The following is a 15,556-nucleotide window of genomic DNA, read 5'->3' as shown; positions in this document are numbered from 1 at the left end:
TAGTATCATTTCTCTCTCCTCGCTCTTTTAAAATACCATTTGTCAAAAAAGGACAACCATACTGTTGACAAGGTGAACTTCAAATCAAGTGTTGCCTTTTTTTATGCATCCAGGCTGTGTATGTTCGCGTAAAAACGTGTATGTGTGCTCTTTTAGGGATGTGAAAAGTCGATTTTAATCATGTTATATATCGATAAATGCTACACAGTGGAACGAAATAGCAATTAATTGAAGCTTCAATATCTTTGTTAAACATATACATAATTGAAATGCTAATGAATAATAAATATATTAGAATATAATAAAATATTTCAATTATTGCGGAACACATATCTTAGTAGGTGTTTATGTATTTTAATTAAATATCTGAACTTTCCCTTGGTTCCCTGCTGGGGCGTGACGATAAAATTGTGATGATAACCACAATAAAGAATAAAAGCGTTTTTGTTCATTTTAGATATCGTCAAACCTTTGAAGTAAAATTAAAATTGTAAAAAATGTCGATAGTTTATCGATATGACTTCATCGACATGGCTACAGCAAGGTGGTGTTAAATTGTTAATCGTACACTAAACAAAAGTGGCAACAGTGACAGCTCGCTGAGACCCCGTCTCTATATATTTTAAGTCTATGATCAAGGGCTTGGTAATTTGACACTCTGTGGTGTAACGACTGACAGCACGGCTGCATCGCAAGCGAAAGTTATATGTAAAATTCTTAGTTTCCCCCCTTATTATTTTGTTTTCTATCATTAGTTTACAACTTCTATGTCCGAAAAGTGCAATGGAGTTAAATCATACGAGAGTGACACAGAGGCTAGTGAACCGAACAATGGTATACGCAGATTTTCTATTGCCGACGCTTCGAAAGAAAGTGTCTCGATTAAAGATGTTTTCAGAGGTTTCGAGAAGAGCCCTGTAGTCACACTGACGCGGGCTGATATATCGCCGTATCTCAAGAATATGAGACAGAAATCCATTGAGAAAACTGAACTGGAAAAGTGCTTATCGAAGTTGGATTTTGCCGTGCATTCTAGACGGCTGGGCGACAAGTGCTCAATCGGCGTTCTGCGCCACGACCTTGAACAGCTCAAAATGGCCTTCCAAAAGGATCCTAACGATCCTATTTTTAATTCCTGCTTCAATATCGCTAAGCTTAAATGTAAGATTTGCAAAAAGGTTTACTCCAGCGAGAAGAAGCTTCAGAATCATCAGGAGAACAAGCACATGCTCGTTTACAAGTCGAACGACAAGGCGCAGAAGCGGGTGTCGTTCTCCGACCAGGTGATCGTGCACGAGGTCAAGGAATACCACAAATGTAGGAAGTGCACCAAGATATTTGAGAAATATAACCTCCTCAAACGCCACATGAAGCAAAGACACAAGAAGCGTAAGTGTTACATTTGCAATTATTGTAACAAAAACTTTGTTGATAGGATGTTTTTCAAAGTGCATATAAAATTGCACTGTGACATCTGCGGGGACCTCTCGCCCAACAGGTCTTCGTACATCGAGCACCGACGGAGAGTGTGCAAGGTGCTGAAGTTCCACAAGTGTAAGACTTGTGAAGAGTCATTTTTCAAGTTCATGGATTTGAAAGACCATAGTTACGATCATTTGCCGACAACTTTTGTCTGTGACATCTGTAAAGACCAGTTTCCATCTAAATGTGCTGTGGCACACCACATTTCGTTCCTTCACTCTAAGCCTCGTCCAAATTCCTTGTACAGTATGCGCACACTAGGAAGCGAGAGATTATACTTGTGCAACTTTTGTGAAGAGAGCTCGGTAGAACGGGATGAAATAGAGAAACATGTAGCATTATTGCCGGACTTAACTAACCGTGCCATGACGGGTTACAAGGACTACTATTTCTGCGATCAGTGTATGAAAAAGTTTGACGTTGAAACAGATATGCTTCAACACAAATGGACGCATTTCCTGAAGACCAGCGACAACTCCCAGCTGCGGCCGAACATTGTAAAACCTAAAACGGACTTCCAGAGGTTTTACAAAGTAGACGAGGTCCCGGATCACATGCAGCCGCAGGTTATATTGGAACGGATCAAAGTAGGAGGGAAAGAGTTGACGGATTCCATTGACTTTGTGGACGTAAACTGCTTCGATGAGTACACGGGGGAGATAAAGAAACCTGTGGTTGACCCTGTGTCGAAGAAGACTATAATATCTAAACATCAGTGTCAGGTTTGTAATATTACTGATACCGACACTTGCTAGAAACATACTAGTAAATAAATTGCTTCGCTTTAGTTATTTGTAGTAGACTGGGTCAATAACAAAAGTAAGTGATATTTTCATACTAACCTCCCGATGACTGGCATCCTATACCTACATATACATACCCCCAATTTAGTTGTGACTCTTTGTCAATTTGACATAGTTGAAGTTAAGCTGGCAAACTTTGAAACCAAGTCATCAGGAGACTAAACGGGGTACACGAGGTACTTTTTATTTAAGCTTACTAGGTATTTTATAGTACAACTTACGTTAATATAACTGCCTCAAACATTAATTAAGTGGTTAGATAAAAGTTTTCCAAATTACAATACAATTATTGACATTTTCTTGGTATTTAGTTATCATTAAGGCGTGTCTCCATATTGCGCGGCAAACTATCGAACTCCAACAGATCGCGTTGGCTCGCGAGCCAACCCGGTATCCATTGCGCGCGGCTGCCTCGCGAGCCAATGTTCGATAGTTTGCCGCGCAATATGGAGACACGCTTTTACTTATGATGACTAGTAACTATTATTGACGGAAATAAATGTCGTATACTAAGAAAAAGTGACCAAGGCCTCCAGTGCCCCAGGCTGGAATCGAACCAGCGTCCTCTGCTATCGCCGCAGGTGCCTGTGCCATTCGGCCACCGGGCCACAGCGGCATAGGTCGAATTTTTCCAAGTATATGCACTTCTTACTGAAGGCTTATGGCGCCCCAAAAATATTTTCTTAAAATTATTTAATTTTGTTCTAATACTTCTAATAGTATTATTGACGGAACAGAAAACTTCACAATGATAAAATAAGGGAAAAATTCAGTTTTTAAGTCATTCATTTTCAAATCTCTATTGATAGACAAGTATCTTGCAAATACATAGTTCATGTTTCCGCAAAATGATTAAACCATCTTTTTTGATGTCAATGACTCCATGAAAAATACTGATCATTTTATAGAATGCTTATAAAACGTTTCTGAAGAAGTTATAATACCTAACTACCTCTTCTTTCTTATAACACTATGATTAAAAATAAATGTATCAACATTAAATTGAGGTTAATAAGCAGTTTATGCAAATATTGTAAATTATATATGCCGAGTAATACCTATCGGATTTAGCCTATGAAATCATATTTAGTAGAACCTATTAAAACACTTTATACTCTCGTGTTTTGTACCCATATTTATAGTTCGTTTTTTTTTAGTATTAGAAAGAAGGTAAGCGATCGTGACGTGTCTTTTAATTGAAAAACGCTTTTTAAAAATCAGTAACCATTACTTATGAAAGCAGAAGAATATAAATTATCGTATTATTCGTATTATATTCATAAGTGATACATATTTACTGCGACTTATTTTTTAAAGGTGTTTTTCAATAAAAAGAAAATAGAAAGCCAAAAAAGATGGCTATACTACAAAAAAGTGTATTGTTATTGCTTTGCGACTATAAATATTGTAAAATATTCCATGTATCTCCCGTGCGCATGCGCTAAAATGTTGGACACGCACACGTCACGCAAGCGGTGTGCCGTCTCTCATAAGGATCTGTATACTACAACGTGCACGTCACGCACACGCAAGCCGGTGTGCACAGGCCTTTAAGTTCAACACCGTTTAGTTCACTCTCATCTAATTTATTTATACCAAATGCGTTATATTGGAGCATTCCATGAAATTGTCTACCGTTGTCCCGTACAAACGCGAGTTTTCTGGAGGTTTGCAGGTATAGGAGTTTCTATTTCTGTAACAATTGGTCAAAAATATGACCAGAAAAATAATTGTCGGCTTTAAACGCCGAAAAAAAAAGTTCTAAAATACGAAATAAGATGCGTTTGTACGGGACAGCTCGTGGAATGCTCCTATTATATCTTGTTACCAATACAATCCAGACACTGCTGCTCTATGCTCATACCATGTTTTTTTATGTTTTGTCTTATATTTTGTAGCCAACTTGTTAAAGTAGGTATTTTGTTTCTACACATCTTTTTTTTTATATTGCACACGTAGCATTTCTGATTACTTTTAACTCTAAGGAGTTATAAACACAGCTGAAGTAAATGGCGCTGTACAGCAGTGGTAACTTTGATTAAAAGTTGATGTTTCACAATTCAGTTACCACAAAACATATGGCGCAATACTCAGACAAAACATCCTCTAGACTGAGCATAGTCGCGCTACCCCCTCTGCCACGCATACGGTAATTTTACTCCATGTTAGAGTCGAAAGTGTCTTGTCCGTCGTTGTCCGTGTCTTTGAACGGACCAATCACGGCACGGGACTTCGCTCACCTCGTCCCGCGCACCCTCGCATTTTTGGCATCACCGGTTGCATGAAATAATTGCTCTAAACTCGGTCTAGAGGATTCCTAGTCTATGGCGCAGTATAGCGCCATCTAGTGCAGTTGTCAAACTCGGCAATATTTTTTTCTATTTTGCAATTCTACAATTTTTTGGTTTGAACCCTTTGAACGCCACGCCTGTCGTGCGCGGCGCTCTATAGTGAACCTTATCGCAATGCACGAAGGTCGATATTGGGCTGTAACCGTGCGCGTCATTTGACGTCTATGGCGGTCAAAGGGTTCTGAGGGCCTACCGCGAACCAGGTTCGACGTGTTGCCTCTCTGTCGCACTTAGGGTTGCCAGATGGTCGGGGTTTGGCAGGATTCTCCCGATTTTTAGTATGTGTTCCCGATTCCCGATAAAGTGAAAATTGTCCCGTAAAACAGCTTCACGTTATGAAACAATAATTTCAAGTTCCGAACTATCGTCGAGCGAGCGAGCGACCCGCGTCGAGCGATGAGCGAGAGACTGATCAAGATCTCAAAGAATTTATACTATTTTTATATAAAAACGTCTATGGGCAGAACAGCTGACGTACCTAGTGCCAATAATGTAATATATCGATGTTTTTAATGCAATTACTTTTTTCCGACTTAAGTCCCAAAATCCCGAATAATTAATATTTTTTCCCGATAATAGCGCCTTCCGATCTGGCAACCCTAGTCGCACTTGTAAATTCGTACATAAGTGTAACAGGGTGACACGTCGAATGTGGTTCGCGGTAGGCCCTCTGTACCAGTGGCGGATTTGCAGTCTTTGCCGCCCTAGGCCCTAGGCCCTGTACCCGCCACTGTCTCGGCACCTATAATATCTTGTATCATCAGCGAATTTTTTGTCACAATTTGTCGCCCTTTTAAGAGGGGAAATGCTTTACGCATACCACCCGGCGCGGGGACGGGCTGGGATGGTTATATGGGACTCCCTGTTGTGGGCTAATGAGACCCCAGGTTTACCCAAATAAAACCCCTCTGTTGCCGCCTCGCTGCTATACGGCGAGGTCCCAGGAACGCCGAAGTACTCTTCCGCAACCTCGCCAGATTGGCAAAAGGCCTCCTACCTTCTCCATTTCTCTCTATAGTTCGTTTTTTTAGCATTAGAAAGAACTTGCAAGAAGGTAAGCGATCTTGACATGAAAGCAAAAGCTTACTTATGAAAGCAGAAGAATATAAATGATCGTATTAGATTCATAATTGTTACATATTTGCCGTGACTTATTTTTTAAACATGTTTTTCAATAAAAAGACACATAGACTGTTTACCTTATTTCTAATGCTAAAAAAACGAAGTATATCCTTGGCAACTCTCGTCCATGCGCTTTCTGCGATGGTTTTGAAGTCGTCCACCCATCTTCTAAAGGGCCACTTCTCTATACTCTCATTTTAATCTACCATTATTTATTTCAGATATGTGGAAAATACTATTCCACTAACTATTGCCTCAACCGCCACATAGTCAGCCAGCACTCCGACTACGAGAACCTCAAATGCAAGGTCTGCGAAGAAACCTTCTACTGGCCGTCCCTCCTCCACAACCACAAATGTATCCGTCTCAACCTCCCCGAGATACCGTTCGACGATGCCAGACCGGAGATCCACTTCGACAACTTAAATGAGATACAGCTCGATGACTTACCGATCAATGATGATTATATACACACAGTGGACTTTGAGATACCTGCCCCGGTGGTTGAATTGGCTGAGTATAATTGGGGGCAGAGACAGGATATACAGAACTGTTATAGTGGATGCAAGATTGTTATGCAGGAGGTGCCCATTGAGTTTTAAGTCTGTATCTTTAGGTACTTATCTAAATAAAAGTAAACAATTAGAACATTTTCGGGTACTTACAACATTTATTGGCTAACCGACGGAATTCAAAACCGCCTGGATCAGTCAGTGAACGACATGACTTTAACCTACATTATTTGATCGTGTAATGTTTTCATCTACCCTCAACTGGCTTAAGGAGCCATTTGAAGGTACATATTGTTTACTTTTATTTAAATACCTAAAGATACGGAGTAAAGGGTGTTCCACTTGTACAGTGTCACTGCGTCTCTCTCTCATTAAGCAAAATGTGAGACGCAATACACATTGGACAAAGAAATTGGATAGGTGGAATACCCTTATACCGGGTGTGGCCTGTAACATGAGCAAATAATTAAAACATAGATTGTACTCCTCAAACGGTGACACTTTTGTTCAACAACTTTTAAAAATTATGACGTATTTAGACTCCCTATTTTTTATACAAAATAAATACTATCTTCAATGGACGCCATCGCCACGCCATATCATTGTGATTGACGTTGCTTGTCACGCCTTAAATAAATAATAAATAAATAAATATTATAGGACATTTTTACACAAATTGACTAAGTCCCACGGTAAGCTCAAGAAGGCTTGTGTTGTGGGTACTTAGACAACGATATATGTAATACATAAATACTTAAATACCTACATAGAAAACAACCATGACTCAGGAACAAATATTTGTATCATCATACTTAAACATAACAAAACTCGCAATACATTGCGTCTTAGAATAAACTTTAAAGTGTATTAAGAGTGCTATTACATTTCGGGGTTGAGCGAGTTTAGGTATTTTACGCGCTGCGGCAGGCCGTGCGAGCTCAGTATTCCGATCCCTTCTACCACACTCGCACTACAATGATGGATTAAACATTCTTGATCCTTCGCGAAGCATATTGAAACCAACCATAACAACACTAACTGTACTTAACTTATAAAGTCCTAAAACTGTTATTTGGTAAGTACGAAAATACTAAATGCAGTGCAAATGTACATAGGGGCTGTTCATAAATTACGTCATCTATTTTTGACCCCCCCCATCCCTCAAATCATCCATAAATCATGCTTCGGATGACTCTGTTTCCTCCTACGTCATGCTACCATCATCCGATGTCCAGACCCCCCCCCTCCTCCCATTTGAAACGACGTAATTTATGAATAGCCCCATACTCGTACTTATGAACGTATATTACTCGAAAGAAATTATAGGTACTCGCTTATTTACAAGAAACAAGTTACAAGAAACTGAAGATACACAGGGTCTGATGATGGAGCTGGAAGGTGGCCACGGGTACCAGTCTATCATGTAACTAAACCACTTCGTGTTTGGGCTCGTTTGATTCGTCTCAACAAGATCTTTGACACTGAAGATACACAGGGTCTGATGATGGAGCTGGAAGGTAGCCACGGGTACCAGTCTCTCATGTAACTAAACAATTTCGTGTTTGGGCTCGTTTGATTCGTCTCAACAAGATCTTTGACACAAGAAAGTACTCAGGGTCAAGATCTTTGACACTAGGTGATAAACCAAACACGAAGCCCAAACACGAAGTGGTTCAGTTATGTGATAGACTGGTACCCGTCGCCACCTTCGAGCTCCATCATCAGACCCTGAGTAGTATCTTGTGTCAAAGATCTTGTTGCGACGAATCAAACGAGCCCAAACATGAAGTGGTTCAGTTACATGATAGCAGTGTTGGCAAAAAATCAATTCGAATTGACGATTGACGAAACTAATTCTAAATCTACTGATTGAAGATTGACGATTACTAATCGTTAATTTGAATTGATCGGTCAATCCTCAATCGTCAATTCGGATTGACGATTACTTTGTATGTACCTACCTAATGTGCTTTTTATTTAGGCCATTTTTGTGAAACTGACCAAATGCGTTCAAAAGCGGTGTCTGAGTTTACCAAAGGTTCCGAAACATGTTTCCGACGGCTATATGAAGGATGTCCTTTTTGGAACATTTTCGGGACTTTCCTTGAAATTAACCGATAGCGTTCAAAATCGATATCTGAGATGCCCAAAGGTTTCGAAACTTGTTTCCGAGGGAAATATTGAGAGATGTCCTTTTTTGGGACATTTCTAGAAATTACCCGATTGCGTTTAAAATCGATATCTGAGGTAAACAGAGGTTTCTAAACATTTTTTCAACTGCAATATTGAAAGGTGTCCTGTTTTGGGACATTTTAGTGACATTCTTTGAAAGTGACTGATTGCATTCAAAATCGATATCTGAGGTGCAAAATATGGTTTCAACGGCAATATTTAGATTCTACACTTTAGCCGCGTACTTACTTTACTACCTGCATTACGCCACCCTGCTGAAAAAAGGTCATTTCTCGGTATTGCCGTCAGAAACATGTTTCAAAACCTTTGGGCACCTCAGATATCGATTTTGAACGCAATCGGTTAATTGGAAGAAATGTCCCATAAATGTCCAGAAAAAAAGGAAACTCCGTCTGTATTGCCGTCGGAAACATGTTACGGAACCTTTGGAAATCGCAGACATCGTTTTAAAGTGCCAACGATCAATTTAAAAAAATGTCCTGACATGGAAGGGACATCCTTCAATACTGACGTCAGAAACATTTTTCGGGACCTATGGTCGACATCGATTACGAATATGAACGTAATTGGCCAATTTCGAAAAATGTCCCTAAAAGGGACATCAGTCAATACTGACATCAGGAACATGTTTTCGAACCTCTGGGAACCTCAGATATCGACTTTAAGTCCAGTAAGTAAGTCCCTAAAAAGGACACCTTTGAAAACTAATCTTAGGGAAGGGAAAGGGACCCTAGGTTAATCTAGATTGAGAATTCATTTAATCCGAATTGAGGATTGATGCGTTAATTCCAATTGATTCAATCGGATTGACGCGTCAATCAGAATTAAATCAAGTCGAATTGATCAACTCGGATTGACGCGTCAATTCGATCGATCAATTCGGATTGACGCGTCAATTCGATTGATCAATTCGGATTGACGCGTCAATTCGATTGATCAATCCGGATTGATTTAGTTCAAATTGATGCCAACACTGCATGATAGACAGGTACCCGTCGCCACCTTCGAGCTCCATCATCAGATCCTGAGTACTATCTTGTGTCAAAGATCTTGTTGAGATGAATAAAACGTGCCTAAACACGAAGTGGTTCAGTTACATGATAGACTGGTACCCGTGGCCACCTTTCAGCTCCATAATCAAACCTTGTGTATCTTCAGTGTCAAAGATCTTGTTGAGACTAATCAAACGAGCCCAAACACGAAGTGGTTTAGTTGCATGGTTGATTGGTACCGGTGACCACCTTCCGGCTCCATCATCAGACCCTGAGTACTATCTTGTGTCAAAGATCTTGTTGAGACGAATAAAACGAACCTAAACACGAAGTGGTTTCGTTGCACGGTTGATTGGTACCGGTGACCACCTTCCGGCTCCATCATCAGACCCTGAGTACTATCTTGTGTCAAAGATCTTGTTGAGACAAATAAAACGAGCCTAAACACGAAGTGGTTTAGTTGCATGGTTGATTGGTACCGGTGACCACCTTCCGGCTCCATCATCAGACCCTGAGTACTATCTTGTGTCAAAGATCTTGTTGAGACGAATCAAACGAGCCCAAACACGAAGTGGTTTAGTTGCATGGTTGATTGGTACCGGTGACCACCTTCCGGCTCCATCATCAGACCCTGAGTACTATCTTGTGTCAAAGATCTTGTTGAGACGAATTAAACGAGCCCAAACACGAAATGGTTTAGTTGCATGGTTGATTAGTACCGGTGACCACATTCCGGCTCCATCATCAGACCCTGAGTACTATCTTGTGTCAAAGATCTTGTTGAGACGAATAAAACGAGCCTAAACACGAAGTGGTTTAGTTGCATGGTTGATTGGTACTGGTGACCACCTTCCGGCTCCATCATCAGACCCTGAGTACTATCTTCAGTCAAAGATCTTGTTGAGCCGAATCAAACGAGCCCAAACACGAAGTGGTTTAGTTGCATGGTTGATTGGTACCGGTGACCACCTTCCGGCTCCATCATCAGACCCTGAGTACTGTTTTGTGTCAAAGATCTTGTTAAGACGAAAAAAACGAGCCTAAACACGAAGTGGTTTAGTTGCATGGTTGATTGGTACCGGTGACCACCTTGCGGCTCCATCATCAGACCCTGAGTACTATCTTGTGTCAAAGATCTTGTTGAGACGAATCAAACGAGCCCAAACACGAAGTGGTTTAGTTGCATGGTTGATTGGTACCGGTGACCACCTTCCGGCTCCATCATCAGACCCTGAATACTATCTTGTGTCAAAGATCTTGTTGAGACGAATAAAACGAGCCCAAACACGAAATGGTTTAGTTGCATGGTTGATTAGTACCGGTGACCACATTCTGGCTCCATCATCAGACCCTGAGTACTATCTTGTGTCAAAGATCTTGTTGAGACGAATAAAACGAGCCTAAACACGAAGTGGTTTAGTTGCATGGTTGATTGGTACTGGTAACCACCTTCCGGCTCCATCATCAGACCCTGAGTACTATCTTAAGTCAAAGATCTTGTTGAGATGAATAAAACGAGCCTAAACACAAAGTGGTTTAGTTGCATGGTTGATTGGTACCGGTGACCACCTTCCGGCTCCATCATCAGACCCTGAGTACTATCTTGAGTCAAATAAATACATATAGAATGTCAGGTCGTTTCAAATATTTTTAATCCTGTCCGGTAGTTTATTAAACTGTACCATTATAAATTATAATACTATAAAAACAGTGCTAGGATCAAAGTTTCTCGTTGCGGTTTACACGCACACAGTATAGCGTTTTACACGGCGCCCGCCGCACACAATGATAAAAAACCTCGTCGTCGCCGTTGAAAATGTGCGGAGCCGACCGACACACGTCCTGCCTGTACAAGCTCTGCCGCGGCACTGAGCTGGCGAGCGCGCGTCATCGGTAATATAGAGTAGTTTTCAAAAAATTGCCAAAAAATTATAGTAGAATTTCATAAACACTAATGTATACCAACAGTATAAGCAAACGTTGCAGATTGCTTGAGTATGAAAATGACTTCGATACTAAGTAGATTTTCGTAGAAATTGACACTTGTTTCGGAGAGAAAATTGAGTTCGTTTTACTTTGATTTTCTCTTTCTCAAAGGTATGTAGGAAAAATATCGTTTGATATGCCTAAAGTACAGGGTATTAGTAATACAAAATAGCCAGGTTTAGCAGAGTTAACTTCTCAACATTTCCAAATAAGAGCTTGCCGTTCAGTGCTTCACGGGGTTTTTCGGAAACGACCATCAGAAAAAAAATCATTACTAATTTAATAAGTCCTTTTTCTAATATTTACAACGATATTTAAAAAGATAAGAAGACGCTTTTACTGGAACAAGTACTCATTGTTTCTAATAATGAGCACAAAGTCCTGAATTTCGTCGACTAGTATCATCAATTTTGCATTATTTCGACTTTTCTTGTAAGAGCGCTCTTAAAAATCAAACCAAAAGTTATTTTTAAAAGTCGCTGAACAAATGTTGGTCAGTATGAGGAGTACAGTCTACAGTTTAATTTTTTGCTCATATTACAGGCCACACCCGGTATGAGTAAAGTCTATGAAAAAATCGTGCTAGCGTGACAGCTGAGTTAGATGGCGCGGTCCAAATATTGCGGTAAACTAGGACCCTAAATGGTGTAACAATCGCGGTGCGTGATTGTACAATGAATGAGTATGTGGTTTTAAGTGTTAACGTGTAATATATGATAAAATTGATGAATGTGGTGCACAGATTATGACGAAGTTAGTTATTTGGTTATTTAATATATAAATTAACGGGTTGTTACGCGGGTAGAATCGCACTTTTAACACATATGAAGCGTTTTGAATGAAGCTAATATCGCGAATTTCTTCTAAAAACGAAGTCTGTCTAGTGTAAATTTCATTCGATAGCGTGACGCGACGTACGCGTTTGCGAGTCATTTGTATGGGATTATGACTTTCCAAAACGTCCCGTTTAACGCACTGTTCAAAAACCCATACAAAAATATACAACGCAAACGCTCGTCACGCTATCGAATGAAAGGACTATGCGTCAAAATGTTCCCAAAAGCACTGAGATATTGGTATTTTAGTCAAAATGTTCTATAATCTGTTGTTGTAGGTTGTACAGTCAGCAGCAGAAGTCGCTATACACTCCAGGTGCTCAAAGAGAGGTAAACGATTAAACTGTCAAAAAGTTGTTGACTGTCATGGTAGTATTTACTTGTGAGCGCTCAACGTGTCACAAATATGTTAACAGTCGCTATTCATTAATTTCTACACTTACAACAAGTCATTGATACCTTAGCTGTCAAAAAACCAATAGTATCTAAGCGGTCAACGTGTCAAATATATCTGAACAATATGGAAAAATAGACTTTAAAGCATACAAGTATGGTCGAATATTGAATAAATGATAGCCATGCTAATTTCAGGTAAAGCGTTTTGACAATCATCGAAAGCAGTACAGTCTTGTCATCACATACATCTATCTCACGTTTTGCCCTTCAACCATTTGACAGGAGCCTCTCGGTCAACTTACTGCAAACTATTTCTTTTAACAGAATCGTCAAGACGAATGACACATAGCAAAAGCTAACTGAAGCCGAATTTAGAGCCAATTGTCAAGGCACGTCGTGGTCTCAGTAACAGGCGTTTGCTTTTCAAAGCAGAGACCGCGGGTTCAAATCTCACGCTACGTCTTACGTAGGCGAACAACGCGCGAACGCGGCGCGGCGCGGCGCGGCGAAATCAATCCTTTGATGCCAAGGGCCCAACCTTTTCTGTTCTCTTTCACGACGCAGCAACTAGTATCATTTCTCTCACCTCGCTCTTTTAAAATGCCGTTTGTCAAAAAAGGACAACCATACTGTTGACAAGGCGGACTTCAAATCAAGTGTTGCCTTTCTTGATGCGCCCACCCTGTGTATGTGTGCGTAAAAGCGTATATGTGTGCTCTTTTAGGGATGTGAAAAGTCGATTTTAATCATGTTATATATCGATAAACGCTACACAGCGGAACGAAATAGCGATTAATTGAAGCTTCAATATCTTCGTTAAACATAAACATTATTGAAATGCTAATGGATAATGAATATATTATAATATAATAATATAATTCAATTATTGCGGAACACCTATTTTAGGAGGTATTTATGTATTTTAATTAAATATCTGAACTTTCCCTTGGTTCCCTGCTGGGGCGTGACTATAAAATTGTGATCTGATAACCACAATAAAGAATAAAAGCGTTTTTGGTCATTTTAGGTATCGTTAAGCCTTTGAAGTAAAATTAAAATTGCAAGAAATGTCGATAGTTTATCGATATGACTTTATCGACATGGCTACAGCAACGTGGGCCTCATTGTTAATCGTACACTAAACAAAAGTGGCAACAGTGACAGCTCGCTGAGACTACGTCTATATATATATTATGTCTATGTTTGATGCCCATAGAAGTGTCCTACGTAAGCGATCTCGTTGCGAACGCGGTGCGGCGCGATTTGCACGCGAATGTCAGGCGGCGCGGCGCGGCGCGGCGCGGCGGCGGCCGCTTTCGCCGCGCCGCGCCGCGCCGCGTTCGCGCGTTGTTCGCCTACGTAAGACGTAGCGTCAGTCGTACGCACCTAGAGATTACAGCTTTTTTTTTTTTTGGGTTTCATTTCTATTATTAATTTGTGTCTTCTGGTTTTATGTTAATTTCGCATTAGTTTATATAATTTTTGAAGATAATGTCACATGTAGCGTATGTACGACTTTCTATCAGGACGTTGTAGGTTTGAACCCGCAGTGGGCGTTACTTAGATTACTCCTGTGCGGAATGCCATTTGATATTTACTACTCAAAAATTACGTTTGTTGTATGGGAGCCCCACTTAAATCTTTATTTTATTCTGTTTTTAGTATTTCTTGTTACTTATAATAGCGGCAACAGAAATACATCATTCGTGAAAATTTCAACTGTCTAGCTATCACGGTTCCTGAGATACAGCCTGGTCACAGACGGACGGACGGACGGATGGATGGACAGACGGACGGACAGCAGAGTCTTAGTAATAGGGTCCCGTTTTACCCTTTGGGTACGGAACCCTAAAAATGCTGGTCTCTTCGAAAACTGCCTAAATTAAATTAAAGGATATGAAAACAATGCATTTTATTAATTTCAGACATCATGTTTCATAGTAACATTTATTGCTTAAGACCTACACAATCGATATCTAAATAGAAATAGTCTTAGTTTTATTTTTCAAAACGTTCGGGGTTCGATTCCCGAGCTGAGTACACATTTTTTTTAATGTATGAATGCAGTTTTTCGTGTTACTAAAATCGATGACATGATTCCTAAGAAGAGATCGGTGTATATCTTATAGTATCAGATTTTCCCATACTGGCCAATCTAAATGGGCCACCCTGTATAGTATATTTTACTACAATAAGTGGGCTAAATAAATATATTAACATGGTATATAATATGATCAACGGTTTGGAAGAACAGCCGCATATGACAGTTAAAATAAAAAAACCGATCATTCTAGTAGAACCTACTTATTTATTGTATAAGTTTGACACTTAACGATAAAATACTTCTTTAAGAAAGGAGGTATCAATTCGTAGTGCTACAGTATTTATTTTAAAGTTAAACAGATAAAATGTTGATGCTTAGTTACCATTGAAATAACAACTGCTTAGCAACTGGTGGCACCCTGGCTGCTGACGTACGTGATTGGCAGTGCGTGTAGGTATTTATGACAGCAGCTTGAATTTGATTGCTTAGTTACCACTGACTTTTTAACCGTTATTGTCATTGTGATTAAATAAGGGTGTATGTGTTAAAGAAAAACTCAGAAGTTAAGGTATTTGTGACGAACTGAAAGCCTACGTGAAAATGACATCTTAGATGTCCTTATTTTTGTGACGATTGAAGTGTATATGTTTTCTTGGACACCTTGCCCGCTCAGGTATATCTGCTGCTGACTGTAGGTCCCAGTTACGTTTCTACTCGCGTGGCACAGCTCAAATTTTTCGTCTATTATCGCCTGCCATTAACATTGTTTTACTTTTAGATTATTACTAAGCAAGTGTAATAGCTCCTCTACACGATGGGCCAACGCCGGCCACTCCAAG

At 40.0% G+C, this 15,556-nt stretch overlaps 1 protein-coding gene across 2 annotated transcripts; it reads left to right on the top strand.

Annotated features, from left to right (window-relative positions):
- The first annotated feature begins 673 nt into the window (after positions 1 to 673).
- Positions 674 to 13,083, top strand: LOC134677243 (zinc finger protein 62 homolog). 2 transcript variants are annotated; one of them, XR_010100017.1, is made up of 3 exons: positions 674 to 2,204; positions 5,980 to 7,132; positions 11,881 to 13,083. XR_010100017.1 is itself a non-coding variant. In XM_063535675.1 (2 exons), exons 1-2 carry the CDS (start codon positions 768 to 770, stop codon positions 6,358 to 6,360), a joined length of 1,818 nt encoding a protein of 605 aa, XP_063391745.1. In that variant the 5' UTR covers positions 674 to 767; the 3' UTR covers positions 6,361 to 7,410. The 2 variants fall into 2 exon arrangements, 1 of the variants encoding a protein (XP_063391745.1); XM_063535675.1 differs by lacking the exon at positions 11,881 to 13,083 and having other exon boundaries at positions 5,980 to 7,410.
- The last annotated feature ends 2,473 nt before the right edge of the window (positions 13,084 to 15,556 follow it).

Source organism: Cydia fagiglandana, chromosome 26 (assembly GCF_963556715.1).
Source record: "Cydia fagiglandana chromosome 26, ilCydFagi1.1, whole genome shotgun sequence".
Classification (NCBI taxonomy): Eukaryota; Metazoa; Arthropoda; class Insecta; order Lepidoptera; family Tortricidae; genus Cydia; species Cydia fagiglandana.
Note: the sequence above shows the minus strand (reverse complement) of the source record. Positions and strands in the feature narration are given on the sequence as shown.

What these genes read in the sequence shown, in the direction of transcription:
- LOC134677243 (XM_063535675.1), top strand. Translation starts at nt 768, where the DNA reads ATGTCCGAAAAGTGCAATGGAGTTAAATCATACGAGAGTGACACAGAG. An exon ending in TATCTAAACATCAGTGTCAG is followed by an intron (nt 2,205 to 5,979) that starts GTTTGTAATATT and finishes TATTTATTTCAG; the next exon opens with ATATGTGGAAAATACTATTC.